Genomic DNA, 14277 nt, shown 5'->3' with positions numbered 1-14277 from the left:
AAATCAAATTTGTTAACCAATGGTGGCCTGGCTTTTGAGTCACCCACACAATTTAAAGTGGAAAAACCGCACTACAGGCTGATCTAACATTGATGTAATGTCCTTAAAAAAAAAAAAAAAAAAATGAGACTCGGTAGTGTATGTATCACTCTCTGCAGCTTCTCCAGACCCACCTGCTTTCATCTGTGAATAGTACAGGGCGTCAGTGGCGAATTTTTAAATCCTCGTGTTCTCAGGAAAATGCCAAGCGTCCTGTACGTTTTTTTGCTGAGAGCACAACCTCAATCTGTGGACATCGGATCCTCATACCAACCTCATGGAGTCAGTTTCTAACAGTTTGTGTAGACAGATGCACGTTTGTGGCCTGCTGGAGGTCATTTTGCAGGTCCTCCACGTCTCCTGGTTACTGGCCTGTCTTCTGGTTGTGCCTCTGGACACTACCAAACAGACGACAAACCTTCTTGCAACAGCTGGCAGTGATGTTGGCAGTGTTGTTGGATGAGCTGCACTACCTACAGAGTCTGTCTCATGCTGCCACAAGTGTGAAAGCAACATCAACTTTCAGAATTGACTAAAACTGAGACTGTATTGTGGTCTGTGGCCCCCAACTGCAGAACCACTCCATTATGGAGTGTGTTTTGCTGGTTGGCTGTGAAATTGTCAGTCAGTGTTGCTTCCTAAGAGGACAGTTCGATGTCACAGAAGTCTGATTTACTTGGAGTACATATATTAGCTTAAGGTAGGGGTTTGAGAGAAGAGCGATTGTAGTTTAGTAACTGCAATCAGTAGGGAAGAGGGGATGGAAGAGGTTTTGGGGAATGTGGTCACTAAGGCAAGTATTGGGGGAGATGGAGAATGGGCTCCTTTATCTTACGCTGAGCTGCAAACACATGACTGAATGCAAGTTTCCAACTTTTTTGGTTTGTTCTCTGCAGGTAGATCGTCTTACTAAGGAGTTTTCCATCTACATGACCAAAGATGGCCGCATCTCTGTTGCTGGTGTGACATCAGGAAATGTTGGTTATCTCGCCCATGCCATCCATCAGGTCACAAAATGAAGGAGTGGGATCTTCTCTCTAAACATGATTTACCCATCACCTTGACTGATGTGCAGAGAACAGTTCACATTCTGTCCAGTGTTTTGTTTTTTTTTTTCCTCTAGCACCTTCTTAGAGCTGTTACAGACACTGGTATTTAGTATTGCCCCCTATAAACAGTGTTTGATCTACTTCTGGAGGATATACAAATTACCACATATACCTGGCAGATGTACATTGCTCTACCTAGCCCTTACAGGAGCAATGCACCTCAGCAAGTCTGTGTAGATCCATAGTGTTGATCCTGAGCCCCATTGTTTTTCATCATTTAGAAAGTGTCATGGTGCTGAAATTGGGGAGCTGGGAACTGTAAAGCTATGAATGTACTGCTTTCAATAAAGTCCATCTTGGCAGAATTTTGTTTTCCTTTGCTGGTACTTGTGGTTGCGTTGTTTACTGATAACTTGTATTGATGGGAATGACTGTCCCCATGTCACATTCTTATCTTTTACATGCTGTGGTGTGTAACCCTTTGCCACATCATGACGTTGAGGAACGTTGTGGTGAGCTTGTACATGGTGTACCAACGTCATGGAAATCGCACGGGTTCAGGAGCGAGTCCTTTCAGGATGCTGGCTGTATGTGACAGCTGAGCCTCTGCACGAACAGCGATCCTGAATCTTTAAAGCGTAACTGTAAAGCTATAGTGATTTTACCAAATTATTATGTGATTCCACCTTTAAAAACAAACAGAACAATGCCTACTTTGTGTTGCTCTTCCTTTTTTTCCCAAAGTTATGGCATTTTCTGTTCTGAAAGTGTTTGACAAAAATCTTTCTCACTAGAGGTGAAGTGAGCGTGGACTATTATCTGTCAGTCTATGCCCTCAGGCTGAGTCCAGTCAGCTTGCCCACAGATCCCATGATGCCTTGTATTCTCTCTCAAAGTAATTTAGCATTAAATCCATTTAGTTTCCCACAAGTAAATCCACTGAAAACTGCACAGTGCACATATAGGATGTATATGGTGACCAGCCTGGCAGCTTCCATCATATGCAGGAGCAGGGAACATGTAATGAGTGCAAGAAATCCAAGTAAACCAGTTACATGACGTCTACAGCCTGTGCAGTGTGAGCACTAAGGGTTAATAGCTTATCTGCACAGAGCTGATCTTGCCCATGGTGGGAGAAGGTAGCAGCATAAGGAGAGAGTCAGACAAAGTTCTGTAGAATCAGACTGAGATGGAGGGACTGATAAGGAACAGAGATCTTGTACCTCACTATTCTGTGCAGGAGACATCTGAATTCACTGTTTTGGAGACTTCAAGCTCTGGTTCATACACTGTCACATGACCTCCTCCTCTGAGCATGGAGCAGCAGCTCCTCCCCTCCCATGAATCCAACTCGGAAACAAAGTGTAAACAAAGTACGGATAGTTGGTTTAAACAGATCCGGCCTCTTGCCAAATTAAAGGTCAGATCCTCGTATACTGTGTGCTGGCATTTGGGTTTATTCATAAAGGGGCTGGCCAACACTCCCTCAGCACGCCTGTCCGCAGGGACCTGTAGCATCGGAGAGCCGGCAGTGATTACGCAATACATGAGATGCTGCCGGCTCTCCGATGCGGTCGCGGATTTGCTTATCCACATTGCTGGCCAGCCGCACCGCACTTATTCACAGCCCCTGCCGAATGTTATTTATATTCAAGTTATATATATTCAAGACTTGCTTATTGAATAAGCAAGTCTGCGGCCACATCGCCGGCTTCTCCTACAGGTCCCCGCTGACAGAACCTGTCACCCCAAACATAAATTTAACCAAAAAAACTGTCTGGGGAGAGGATTATGGGGGGCACATTTGGTGGGGTGTCTTTTTCGGGGTGACAGGTCCTCTTTAACAAAATACACTACATTGCTATGCCCCCAGAAAAAGAGGCTTATCTTTTCTATAGAGCTGCTCTCCTCTTCAGCTGCTGGTGCATCTACAAGTGCCTCAGACCCCCTCTGGGGGAAAATGTCTGATCAGACCCAAAAGCTCTGATTAACTTCTGCAAACCCTGCAATCCCATGACCGCTGGGGCTACAGACTGCACCATCAGTCTACCTCATAAAGTAATAAACCGCTTCTGCCTTCTCCCTGGGGTCTCTGGCTGTGTCTGACAGCCAGAGACCCGGTCCTTCTCCCCCGATTAGCACGGAAGTAGAACAAATTGCAGCAACACTGATAACCCAAACTTCTGACTTTCTGACAGGCACTGGGAATGCTTGCACTGCAAAAGTGACCAGAAGATCAGCATTATGGTAAATACTTGCTATATATTAAGTTTCAATAAACTGTGCCTAAATCAATTGTCAAGTATATATATTACCTCCTGTATGCTGCTTTATGTTTTAGTCTGCTTTTTCTCTGAGCTCGTGTTTGCATGATTTAGTTAAGATGAATGTGACTATACTTCTATGCATGCTCAGTAGTGAAGCTCCTCCAATACAGGGGGGAAGGAAGCACCGACCGCGGTTATTAGCGGTGGGGGTTTTGTGCAAAATGCAAAAACCCCCACCTCTGTATGAAGAGGACTCAGGCCGTGAGCCCTCTTCATACATCCCTTATACCTCTGCGCCGTAGAGCTACGGCGCAGAGCGTTAAGGGGTTAAAATGCATTTCAAGCGCAACATGGAAAAACCCTTGTTGCTACTCACCAAACATAAGCATTTAGATCTAATCATCGGTGTTCACTGAGGAGATTCTCTAAATCGCCTTGAAAATCCAATTCATTTGCATCTTGTGAACATAGTCTTAGGCTGCGTTCACACTACGGGGGTCATCTATCCTTAGTCAGGAATTTTGCCAGGTTTTTTAACTTACATTAGAGGTTAATATATCGGGCAGCTGAGTGTCACGGGTGCTCCCCCAATCCCTGTCCCGTGTCCCTCTGTGTGCCCCCACTCCAGCCGCGGCCCTGAACTCACCTTTCCCGGCTCCTGCTCACCAGCGGACTGCCGTGCACGCGCATCCCAACCTCCTAAGGAGCGATCGACGGCCGTCGAAGATTTAATGGGCCAACGCAATGCTGATTGGTGCGCTGGCTGAATACCTTCTCCTGAGAATCCGGCACCTCCCTTCCTGCATCACCGGATCTTTGTGTCTACGCCTTAGAGAAAGCTCCCCAGCGATATTCCTGCGTTCCTGTGTTGCCGTGTTCCTGCTCTTGAGTTCCCATGTCCTGCGTTCCTGCATTCCTGTGTTCCCGTTCTCATCTGCCTGGACCTCCCATTGATGGCCCCGGATTGGACTTGACGTTGTATCTCTCCCACCTGGACCTGACCACGAGACTGTCTTCTCCTAAGGTGCCTCGACCTCGGCTGCCAACGCAGGCTAGTTGCCCACAACCTGGTGGTACCCTCCCACAGCAAGACCATCCCGCTTTGCGGTGGGTTCTGGTGAAGACCAGGTGCCACTTAGACTCCTGCGGTGGTCCAGAGGATCCACTCATCCTGAATCCTGACACTGAGTCTGTGGGGTTTTGCAACTTTTGCTCAAAAAGTCGTATGAAAGTCACAATAAAGTAGCAAACTCATCTGCAACCCCTTCTCAAGTTTTTCTTATGCCTGTTCAGGACTGCCGTTTATTGGAGACTTTTTGTAACCACGATTTGCGACAAAATTGTGACTTTTTCATATTTTAACATCTGGATCTTAAAGTAATATCAGACACAACTCTGAAAAATTCTTGCACAGATAACTTTGCTAGGTGGGTGGAAAGATAAATGACGCCCATGTGTTTGAATTTCATTTTAAAACATTGAAAACACAACAGGAAAATGCAACTTAAAATACATGTTCGTTTACTTACCCGTCCGAGTCGCAATCCCCAATCTGGACTCTCCTACGATGTTGCACTGTGCTGCGATCCACGTAGATCCAGCCCCTAATATGTAAAATATACATGACAGTGGTGTGACAATGGAGGAGGTCAAGAAAAAGTTGGCCGCATTTGTCTTTATGATTATATTGGTAGCTCTGAAAACACATTGGTTGCTGAAGATATTTCTAAAACGGAGCACAGGGAGTCCCTAGTTATCATGAGGTCTGCTAGTACAATAGTGGTTTGTGAGGATTTGCATCTCCAATGTAGAAGGGTGGACAGGCTCTAAACAGTGTTTCTGTGTACATTTTGCAGCTGCGTTCCCAGAGCCGGCGACATCACTGGCCCTCTTTTCACTCCTTGTGTTGCTGCCCAGTGCGAGATTTAAAAAGAGCCGCCGACATCAATGGCTCTCAGAATAAGTTATATATTCATAGGGCATTAATAAATTACATAATGGTGGAGCCTGGCAGGGCTCTGCAAAGCACCACAGGCTAATTTCCATATATTCTAAAATTATTTTACAAACTTTTAAAAACTTCTTTGCAAAAGTATAAGAAATGCAGCTTGAGGCACACAGGGACAGGACAAAGAGATAAGTAATAATGATATACCATCAGGTAATCTTGTGTCCTTTAAAAAAAAAAGTTACTTATTACATTCAGTAAAAGCATCATATATGACAGTGATGGCGAACCTATTGGAGACCGAGTGCCCAATCTACAGCCAAAATCCACGTATTTACCGGGAAGTGCCAACATGGCATTTTAGGCAGTAACTTATTGTTATCTGTTCATCCACATCTTTCAATTGTATTGACCCCCTGAGGCCACCAATACAGTTGAAAGAATGTGGGTAAATTCAGACTCTCGTTGTAGCTTCTCTCCAGGTTCTCTCTGTATAGAAAGAATGGTGGGTCCAGCGGGATGACCTCCAAAGACATTGAAGTTCTGTCAACACCTTCTCACTTTTCCCGCAGTTCCTAACAGCCAATGAAGTGTCGCTTTAAAATAGCGCTGAGAACAGCATCTCCTAAGTTGCCTGGTACTGCAGGTGGATTTAGTGGATTTTGTCCTGTTTGGAGAACTTTGTCCTGGGGTGAAGGCCTGAGTGCCCACAGAAATGGCTCCGAGTGCCACCTCTGGCACTCGTGCCATAGGTTCGCCACCACTGATATATGATGTCACATCTGCTTTTATGAAGATTTTAACAGTTTCACCTAACTCTAGATAACCCTAAAATAGATAGATAGATAGATTAGACTGTGTGAATATGAACTGATGGATAAGAGTCTTCACCAGTGACTTTTGCTTAGTTTGGTCTGGAGTAGTGTTCATTGCTGCTATGTATAGACAAAGGTTCTGAACCCACTGAGCGTAATGAATCCTCATGGGAGACTTGTAATTCCAAGCACCACCGCTTTCACGCAGGACTAAGCAGGAGACGTCCCGTGACACGATGAGCACGTGACAGGAAGCGCTTCCTTTGACTACAACTCCAAGAGTGCTGTGCGCAGCAGTCATGTGACACGGCAGTCAGGTGGCCTGCGAACAACAGCTGACCCGGATCGTGGTAAGTACCGCGGTGAATAAAGGCTTTTAATGCCTATATTCCCCCAGCTACCCATCAATTATCTGTTATATACTATACAGGAGGCATGTAAAGACTAACCCCCCTCTCCATTATATGTCATAGAGGGGGCATATAGACTCCTCTCTTATGTATCATCTCTCAGGCCACATTTACATAGCTCATTACTTTTGTTAAAGGAAAAGAGAGATAAAAAATGTGGATCTTAGCCCCGCCTTTTGCCTGACCCCTACATTGTGACCCCTACTCTTTCACTTTGTGACACCCCCCCCCCCCCCCCCCGATATTATTCCTTTGCCGCTCCCCCTCACATTTTGACCACCCCAAATACTGTGCCCTCATCTCTCCCTGGTAATATGTCCCCTTATATTGTAGGCCCCCTAAAATATTTTGTTGACCCCTCCCCAGCCTCCCCTCATATTCTGAGTCCTTTCACCTCCCTCTTATCTACCGGCCCCTCCCCGGCTCCCCCCTCAACTACCGGCGGCTCCCCCCTCATCCACCGGCGGCTCCCCCCTCATCCACCGGCGGCTCCCCCCTCATCCACCGGCGGCTCCCCCCTCATCCACCGGCCCCTCCCCGGCTCCCCCCTCATCCACCGGCCCCTCCCCGGCTCCCCCCTCATTCACCGGCCCCTCCCCGGCTCCCCCCTCATCCACCGGCCCCTCCCCGGCTCCCCCCTCATCCACCGGCCCTTCCCCGGCTCCCCCCTCATCCACCGGCCCTTCCCCGGCTCCCCCCTCATCCACCGGCCCTTCCCCGGCTCCCCCCTCATCCACCGGCCCTTCCCCGGCTCCCCCCTCATCCACCGGCCCTTCCCCGGCTCCCCCCTCATCCACCGGCCCTTCCCCGGCTCCCCCCTCATCCACCGGCCCTTCCCCGGCTCCCCCCTCATCCACCGGCCCCTCCCCGGCTCCCCCCTCATTCACCGGCCCTTCCCAGGCTCCCCCCTCATCCACTACTCTCCCCCCTCAGCTACTAACTCTCTGTATTAGCACTGTATTCAACTGTGTCAACTGATGTCCTGGTTGACAATTAAAGTAAAACAGTTGTAGCATCCCATGGAAAACAATCAGAGGTCAGCTTTAATTTTATAACCTTCTTTGGGAAAATTAAAGCTGAGCTCTGATTGGTTGCCATTGGCAACTAGAATATTTCTGCTCTGACACTTCTGAATGTCTAGGAATGAGCACCAGGTGTTTTGCATGTAAATAATTCAAAATACCTAGTGCTCATTCCAGAACATGGGCTTCATACATTTTGGCAAAGCCTCTCCCATTGCAGTCAAAACACATAAAAAATGCAACGTGTGAACGCGGGCTCTTAAGCTTAGTTAAAACGTGACATTTACACTGCATTTTGAAACACAGTACAGCAGCTGAAAAGATATATTTGCATAAATACATTGCATTTGCGTTTACAAAATGCTATGTTAACTAAACATATTGAGGATGTGTTAACATTTGTGTTTTGTGAATGTGATGGTAATGTATGTGTTAACATTGCATTAATGTTTGCCCTTTGTAAACAGCAATGTAATTGGGCAAATGCCTTCTCCTCAGCTGTTGTATAGTATTTCAAAACGCAATGTAAACGCCATGTGTGAAATCAACTTTAGAACTGCAACAGACCTGCATGAATCACGGACCATGCAGTGTCCTGTTCTGCAGCCTGACCACAGTACAGTAAGACGGAACTCTGTACATCATAGTATATATCATGATTACAGTTTCGTAGCCAAGGATAATAGAGTTTATGCTTAATGACCGATATGTGACTGGGTTTCAGAAATGCAGTTAGTTAGTTAGAAAAATTTGTCCAACAAATTATCTATGCCCATTTATCACTAAAATTTTACTTTTATTCATGTATCTAGAAAATGGATTTCTGATCCTCCAACAAAACACTGTGTATTAAAACTAACAGACAGTGATACACTGCGGCTTCCTGAGTACAAAACCAAAGGGTAGTCAAGAGCAATACAGTCAGTAGTCATAGGTATATGCATGCATAGCTATGGTGTTTCTGTCTATAACGCCTGGCTACTCAGCCCAGACCATAGCTTACTCATCAAACTATTCATAGCTTACTATGATTACAGTTTGGCGCTGTTGTTTTGTGGGAAAGCAGGTATTTTTGCTTCATATAAAACAATGATGCTTGGAGTCCCGTTCCTGGCAGTGTGGTCAGTCATTAAAAAACAAGACACTGCATGGTCCATAAATATGAAGACTATTACCCTCCATATATATAATTTCTCCTATCTCTTTACAGCGGGCGCATGGTGCCGGTATTGTCGTTAGCAGGATGTCTCTGGGGAATGTGGCCATCAATGCAGACTACTCATGGGATGCAGGGGAACGTGCTCGCCTCCTGCAGAGTCCCATTGTCCCAGAGACTAGAAGACTAGCAGGGGGTACTTCTGCTATAGGAGCTGTCTTTATAGTGGTAAACGCTGCACTAGGTGCTGGTCTGCTCAACTTTCCTGCAGCTTTCAGCGCAGCTGGAGGAGTTACAGCGGGTATTGTGCTGCAGCTGGTAAGTGACCCTGGGATTGTCAGCTCATGTGAACAATGCCTCTGCATCCACTGATCTCTAATACTGTGTATCCCCAGGTCCTGCTGCTTTTCATCATCAGTGGTCTGGTGATTCTTGCATACTGTGCTGATGCCTGCAGTGAACGGACGTATCAAGAGGTGGTGAGAGGGATCTGTGGCCGTGTGACTGGAGTGTTTTGTGAGATTCTCATTGCTGTTTACACCTTTGGCACTTGCATTGCCTTTTTTATTATCATTGGAGACCAGCTGGAGAAGCGTGAGTATCAGGAATTGAAGGAGGAACAGATAGGTTCAGGAGGCTGTGTCATGTTCTTGAGCTTTCATTGTTTGTAAGTGGTTTTGTTTTGTTCCTTGTGCAGTTCTTGGTGCCATGATGCATAGCCTGCCAGACAGTAACATCCCTTGGTACGCAGATCGGAAATTCACCATCACTGTAACTGGACTTCTGTTTATATTGCCGCTATCGCTGCCACGTGAGATCAGTGTCCAGAAGTATGCCAGGTGAGCTGACCTGAATTTGACTGAAGTATAGGACATGATGGCAGAGCAGAAACCTATCACAACTTGTCCTCTTGCAGTTCTGTCAGTGTCTTGGGGACTTGCTATGTGACTTTCATTGTCATCTACCGGTGTGTGCAGCCCACTAGTGAACCTCCATCTGACAGCGCCATACACAGGTATGACAATTTAAATCTGTGCACCCTCTTTTCCCTGCATTTTGAAATATGTAGACATTCCTGATTCTGAGTCGGTTCTTCTGAAATAATCACTAGTTAGTTTTGTATAATAGAGCAAGACCTGGACCCCCACTGTAAGGTGGTATTCATGTCCATTTATTGAAATGGGCTTTCAATTTTCTCTACAGGCAGCACATGGGTCTATTTTCTGGTGTTTTGTCACTGTTTGATCAATTTATTAAAAAAAAAATTGACAGTCATATTAAGCTTGTGGATGGGGTGGGGGGGGGGGTATATTTGCCTTGCTGTAGTGTTCTCTCCTTCGCTAAAACTATTTTCATCTCTCTTCAGTGCTTCTTCTTGGATTGCTGTCTTTAATGCTGTCCCCACAATATGTTTTGGATACCAGGTATGTGGATGAGCATTGTGCTTCTCTGGCTCTGTACCTCCGGTTTCTTACCACCTCTGACTGTTTGTGTCTTTGATAGTGCCATGTTAGTAGCGTTCCCGTGTATGGCAGCATGCAGAGGCAGGACATCCGACATTGGATGTTCATTGTGACCACAGCCATGTTTATTGCTCTGTGCGTGTACACTGGAACAGGTGAGTTACTGCAGATATTGTACTGAGGTGATTGATCAACAGGGTGGACAAAGTGTTTTCATTCTGGTTCCTTTGTATCCTTAGGAGTTTGTGGCTATCTACTGTTTGGCTCGGGTGTGAACCAGGACATCCTCCTTTCTTTCCCATCTGATGATATTCCAGTTGCAGTTGCTAGAGCGTTTATCATCCTGTGTGTACTGACATCATACCCGATATTACACTACTGTGGACGGTGAGACAGATCTTTGTAATATACGTGATGTAGTTTTGTCTTGCTTGTGATTCTCTCTGTTCTCCCCCTTCCTTTCCCTCAATGGTCAATCTTTTTTTGTTTTACTGAAAAACAGCACATCCTTACATTAGAGACATATTTTTGCTGAAGTAAGCCTGGACAAAAAGCCATTCCTCATATCCGAATCATAGTGAACAAGGATTCCACAGAGCAGCAACAGATACCGTATATACTCGTGTATAAGCCGAGTTTTTCAGCACAAAAAATGTGCTGAAAAACCTCACCTCGGCTTATACACGAGTCAATTAAAAAAAAAAAAAAATACTCGCCCTCCGGCATCTGGATCCCCGGCGGCGGCTCCCGGTCCTCAGCGTCGGCTTCCGCTTCGCTCTGCTTTCTTCACTAGCCGGCAGTCGTGTCCATGCGAGCTGCCGGCGGCCACACACTATGATGCGGCGGTGTCGCCGCTGATGACGTTAGCGGCGGCGACACCGCCGCATCATAGTGCGTGCCCGCCGGCAGCTCGCATGGACACGACTGCCGGGTAGTGAAGAAAGAAAAGAGAAGCCGCCGCCGAGGACCGGGAGCCGTGCCGAGTATCGTCGGAGGGCGAGTATTAAGTTTATTTTTTTTTAATTGGCTTGGCATACTGGGGGCAGGCTGGCTGTATACCACAAGGGGGCAGGGCAGGCTGTATACCACACCCTCGGCCTATACTTGAGTCAATAGGTTTTCCCAGTTTTTGGTGGTAAAATTAGGGGTCTCGGCTTATACTCAAGTGTATACGGTAACTTCTAAATTGTTAACACATCCATTTATGTTACACAGGGCTGTGCTGGAGGGACTGTGGCTACGATTTACGTCACAAGAAGCTGGTGAAGAGCCGGCAAGAGAACGACGAAGGAGAATTTTCCAAACCATGACCTGGTTTGTGTTGACGCTGCTGTTGGCACTCTTCATTCCAGACATCGGGAGAGTGATTTCCCTGATTGGAGGTCTTGCTGCTTGTTTCATCTTTATATTTCCAGGTAAGAGCTTGCTGGTAATTGTAGTGGTATTAGTATAAGTAAGTCTCTTCAGATGGAACTGATACATTTAGTCTCTTGCAGGTCTCTGTCTCATAAATCTGAAATTGTCTGAAATTCAGGAACAAAAGAGCAGAAGGTAATTATCTGATAACTGGAGCTATTGTATGAAAATGTTTATGTTGAGTGCTGGTGCTGGCAGGGCAAAGGCCCAAGCAGGTCACTTTCCCAACTCTAATTTTCTGATTTTATTTTCAGCTGGTGGGCATTGCTGGTTTATGGAGTTACAATGGTTACCATTGGTGCATTCATCTTTGGACAGACCACTACCAAGGCAATCTTTGTGGATCTGATGGATTAAGCCATGATTTTTAAACACTGATATTACTTGAATATTACACACATATGACATTCCCTTCTACCACCTCTGCTAGTGTCCTGCAGCACGTTGCATTATTACTTTTTCTGATCCGTTATCATATTCCGGGCAGTAATTCATAGTGCCCTTATTCAGTGCTGCATGTGTCCTCCCAGAATTTCCAGTGCCGAGGTCCTGACTATCAAAAATTGCTGAAGTGTGAACATAAAATGGCAGAACCAGAGATGTGCGGGGATCATTCCTAAGTGGGTTTTGCATGGTTAGTGCAGAAACCTTACACCCTTTAGCTGCTATTTAGAGCACAAGGATCATAATGTCAGCTATGTTCCGGACTGATTCATCCCTGCATCACTTCCTTCTGAGGACATCTAATGCCAACGAATCACCTACTGGGGTCTGAAGGGGGCAAAGAGTTGTATGCTTAGTTCCTTTTGTCTCCAGAAACGTTACTGTCTTTCCATACAGGGAACATGGTTTGGTCAATTGGAGCTGCAGCATGCAGAAGATTCTGGGACAGATTCTTAGCATTTTTTTTATTTTCTAATGACGCGAAAAGATTATTTTTTAGTATTTTAGTTCTCATTATATAATGGTTCTAGGATTTGCAAATTTGATGTTTCTGGAACCGTGCTGTGGGAATTTAGGCCGAATAACAGCCACCAATCCAGGTTTGTGACAGGATCACATATAAATGTCTTTCCATATTCTGTGAGATTCAGCATTATACAGTAAAAGATCTTTGAACATTGTATTTAAATGACTTGTATGGGGTCAAAGATGTGAAGAAGAGTCACACAGCTCAAATTGCCTTATATAACATTATCAAATACGCTATCCTTCAGTAGATGAGACCTAATGGTTGCCTTGTGATCACATACCTGACAATAATCAAGCCCAGAGGGAACAAAATGGCATCTTATGGACCCCTTTGACTCCTTAATGGTAATTTGCAGAGCATTCTTAGTTCTTTGGCTTCTTGCACACGAACATACGCTACTCCCAGGATGGGACCAATGATGGCATAGGTTTGGGTGGAGGGGTGGGTGCTGCTCACCCCTCCTCTCTCCATCGGGAGGCATGCTGCCAGGCCGTTCTATAATTTTAAATTGGAGCACGCTATAATTTTTTTTTTCCGGCGACGTCACAATACACTCACATCGTATGTTAGCTGCCGTTCATATAGCTACCATACGGCCGTCGTATATGGTCATGTGCAGGGGGCCATTTTCTGCATAATAATCTCCCAGAATATAGTAGGACAGTGTTGTTATCCTTTCACCATTATAGATAAATTGCTGTTGGTTTTTGGGCCAAAATCCTTATGACAGGTTTCCTTTAAAAGATTTATGTTTTTGAATTTTAAATTGACTTCCACTATCTCAGACATTTTACATTTGTTATTGCCCCAAACCCTGTGAAGATTAACGTAAAAGTAAGCATGGATGGAGCAGTGGGGATTATTTCATGTATATCTACATTTGCTGCTAGAATTGTCCGATAATGCAGTTTGTACTCTGGCATCTCTTTTATTTTATACATAATATCCAGTTTGTTTTCTTTATAATGCAGGAAATGTGTAAAAGTGGATTGTGAAATGACTTGTTGTGCACGTTGATACAGATTTAAAAAATTTTTTTTTATTTTTAAAGAGCTTAGAATAACGATAATTTAAGACAACATACACGCTTTACTAATCCCTCACCATTACTGCTTAAGAGCTTACTGATCCTCCTATGCTCAGTGTACTTTCTGCTCCCTGACATGACAATGTGATTACTGTAGTCAGTCCATGGCTTCACAAAGTCATCCCTGCGGCAGATATTACATGAACATGCAGGAGATCATCATTGGAGTGGAGGGGTAAGGCAAGATGTCTTTTTTATTTTATTGTATAATGTAATAAGATTTTTTTTTTATATAAAATGGCTGAACAACCCCTTTTGCGGGGCCCTGCCTTGGTGCTGCAGCAAAGAGAGCATTACAGCTCATGAATGGATCCTGACACTCAAGGAGCTGCTGGAATATGTATATTTCCGTTTCCTGCTTGGTAACAGGTCAGTCCCTGCATGTTACCACCCAGGCAAATATTCCTTGCCTCAATTTTAAACAGGTCCACATGAGCTTTCACTTTGTGTCTTTAAAGGGATTGATGTTGATAATTTTGTGATTTGAATTGTTTGCAGTCACATGATCCTGATGTGGGGAGAACACCTCAGCTAATGTCTGCTGTGTTCTTTAGGACTCTGTGCTATTTCATGCAATTTAAGTTATCAAATCTGTGTGCAATATTTTTTCACAAATAAAAGGGAATAAGACA

The 14277-nt window shown here is 45.1% G+C and overlaps 2 protein-coding genes and 1 long non-coding RNA gene across 3 annotated transcripts in view; 2 read left to right on the top strand and 1 right to left on the bottom strand.

Moving 5' to 3' along the window:
• The window catches only part of GOT2 (glutamic-oxaloacetic transaminase 2), a 20365-nt gene extending 18912 nt beyond the window's left edge, over positions 1 to 1453 (top strand). Inside the window, exon 10 of the mRNA XM_072116968.1 lies at positions 936 to 1453. Within this exon, the coding sequence (XP_071973069.1) occupies positions 936 to 1058 (123 nt within the window). The 3' untranslated portion in view covers positions 1059 to 1453. The remainder of the gene's footprint in view (positions 1 to 935) is intronic.
• The window catches only part of LOC140070440 (uncharacterized), a 15248-nt gene extending 8868 nt beyond the window's left edge, over positions 1 to 6380 (bottom strand). Inside the window, exons 1-2 of the long non-coding RNA XR_011848927.1 lie at positions 6268 to 6380; positions 4885 to 4959 (exon numbers count right to left, since the gene is read on the bottom strand). This is a non-coding gene — a long non-coding RNA (uncharacterized lncRNA). The remainder of the gene's footprint in view (positions 1 to 4884; positions 4960 to 6267) is intronic.
• Positions 6322 to 14277, top strand: SLC38A7 (solute carrier family 38 member 7). The gene is made up of 11 exons (XM_072116969.1): positions 6322 to 6468; positions 8761 to 9024; positions 9102 to 9300; positions 9404 to 9545; positions 9623 to 9721; positions 10073 to 10130; positions 10210 to 10324; positions 10409 to 10556; positions 11385 to 11584; positions 11666 to 11720; positions 11840 to 14277. The coding sequence occupies exons 2-11, from the start codon at positions 8794 to 8796 to the stop codon at positions 11940 to 11942; spliced, it is 1350 nt and encodes a 449-aa protein (XP_071973070.1). The 5' UTR covers positions 6322 to 6468; positions 8761 to 8793; the 3' UTR covers positions 11943 to 14277.

The sequence above is a fragment of the Engystomops pustulosus genome, chromosome 7 (assembly GCF_040894005.1).
Source record: "Engystomops pustulosus chromosome 7, aEngPut4.maternal, whole genome shotgun sequence".
Taxonomy (NCBI): Eukaryota; Metazoa; Chordata; class Amphibia; order Anura; family Leptodactylidae; genus Engystomops; species Engystomops pustulosus.
Note: the sequence above shows the minus strand (reverse complement) of the source record. Positions and strands in the feature narration are given on the sequence as shown.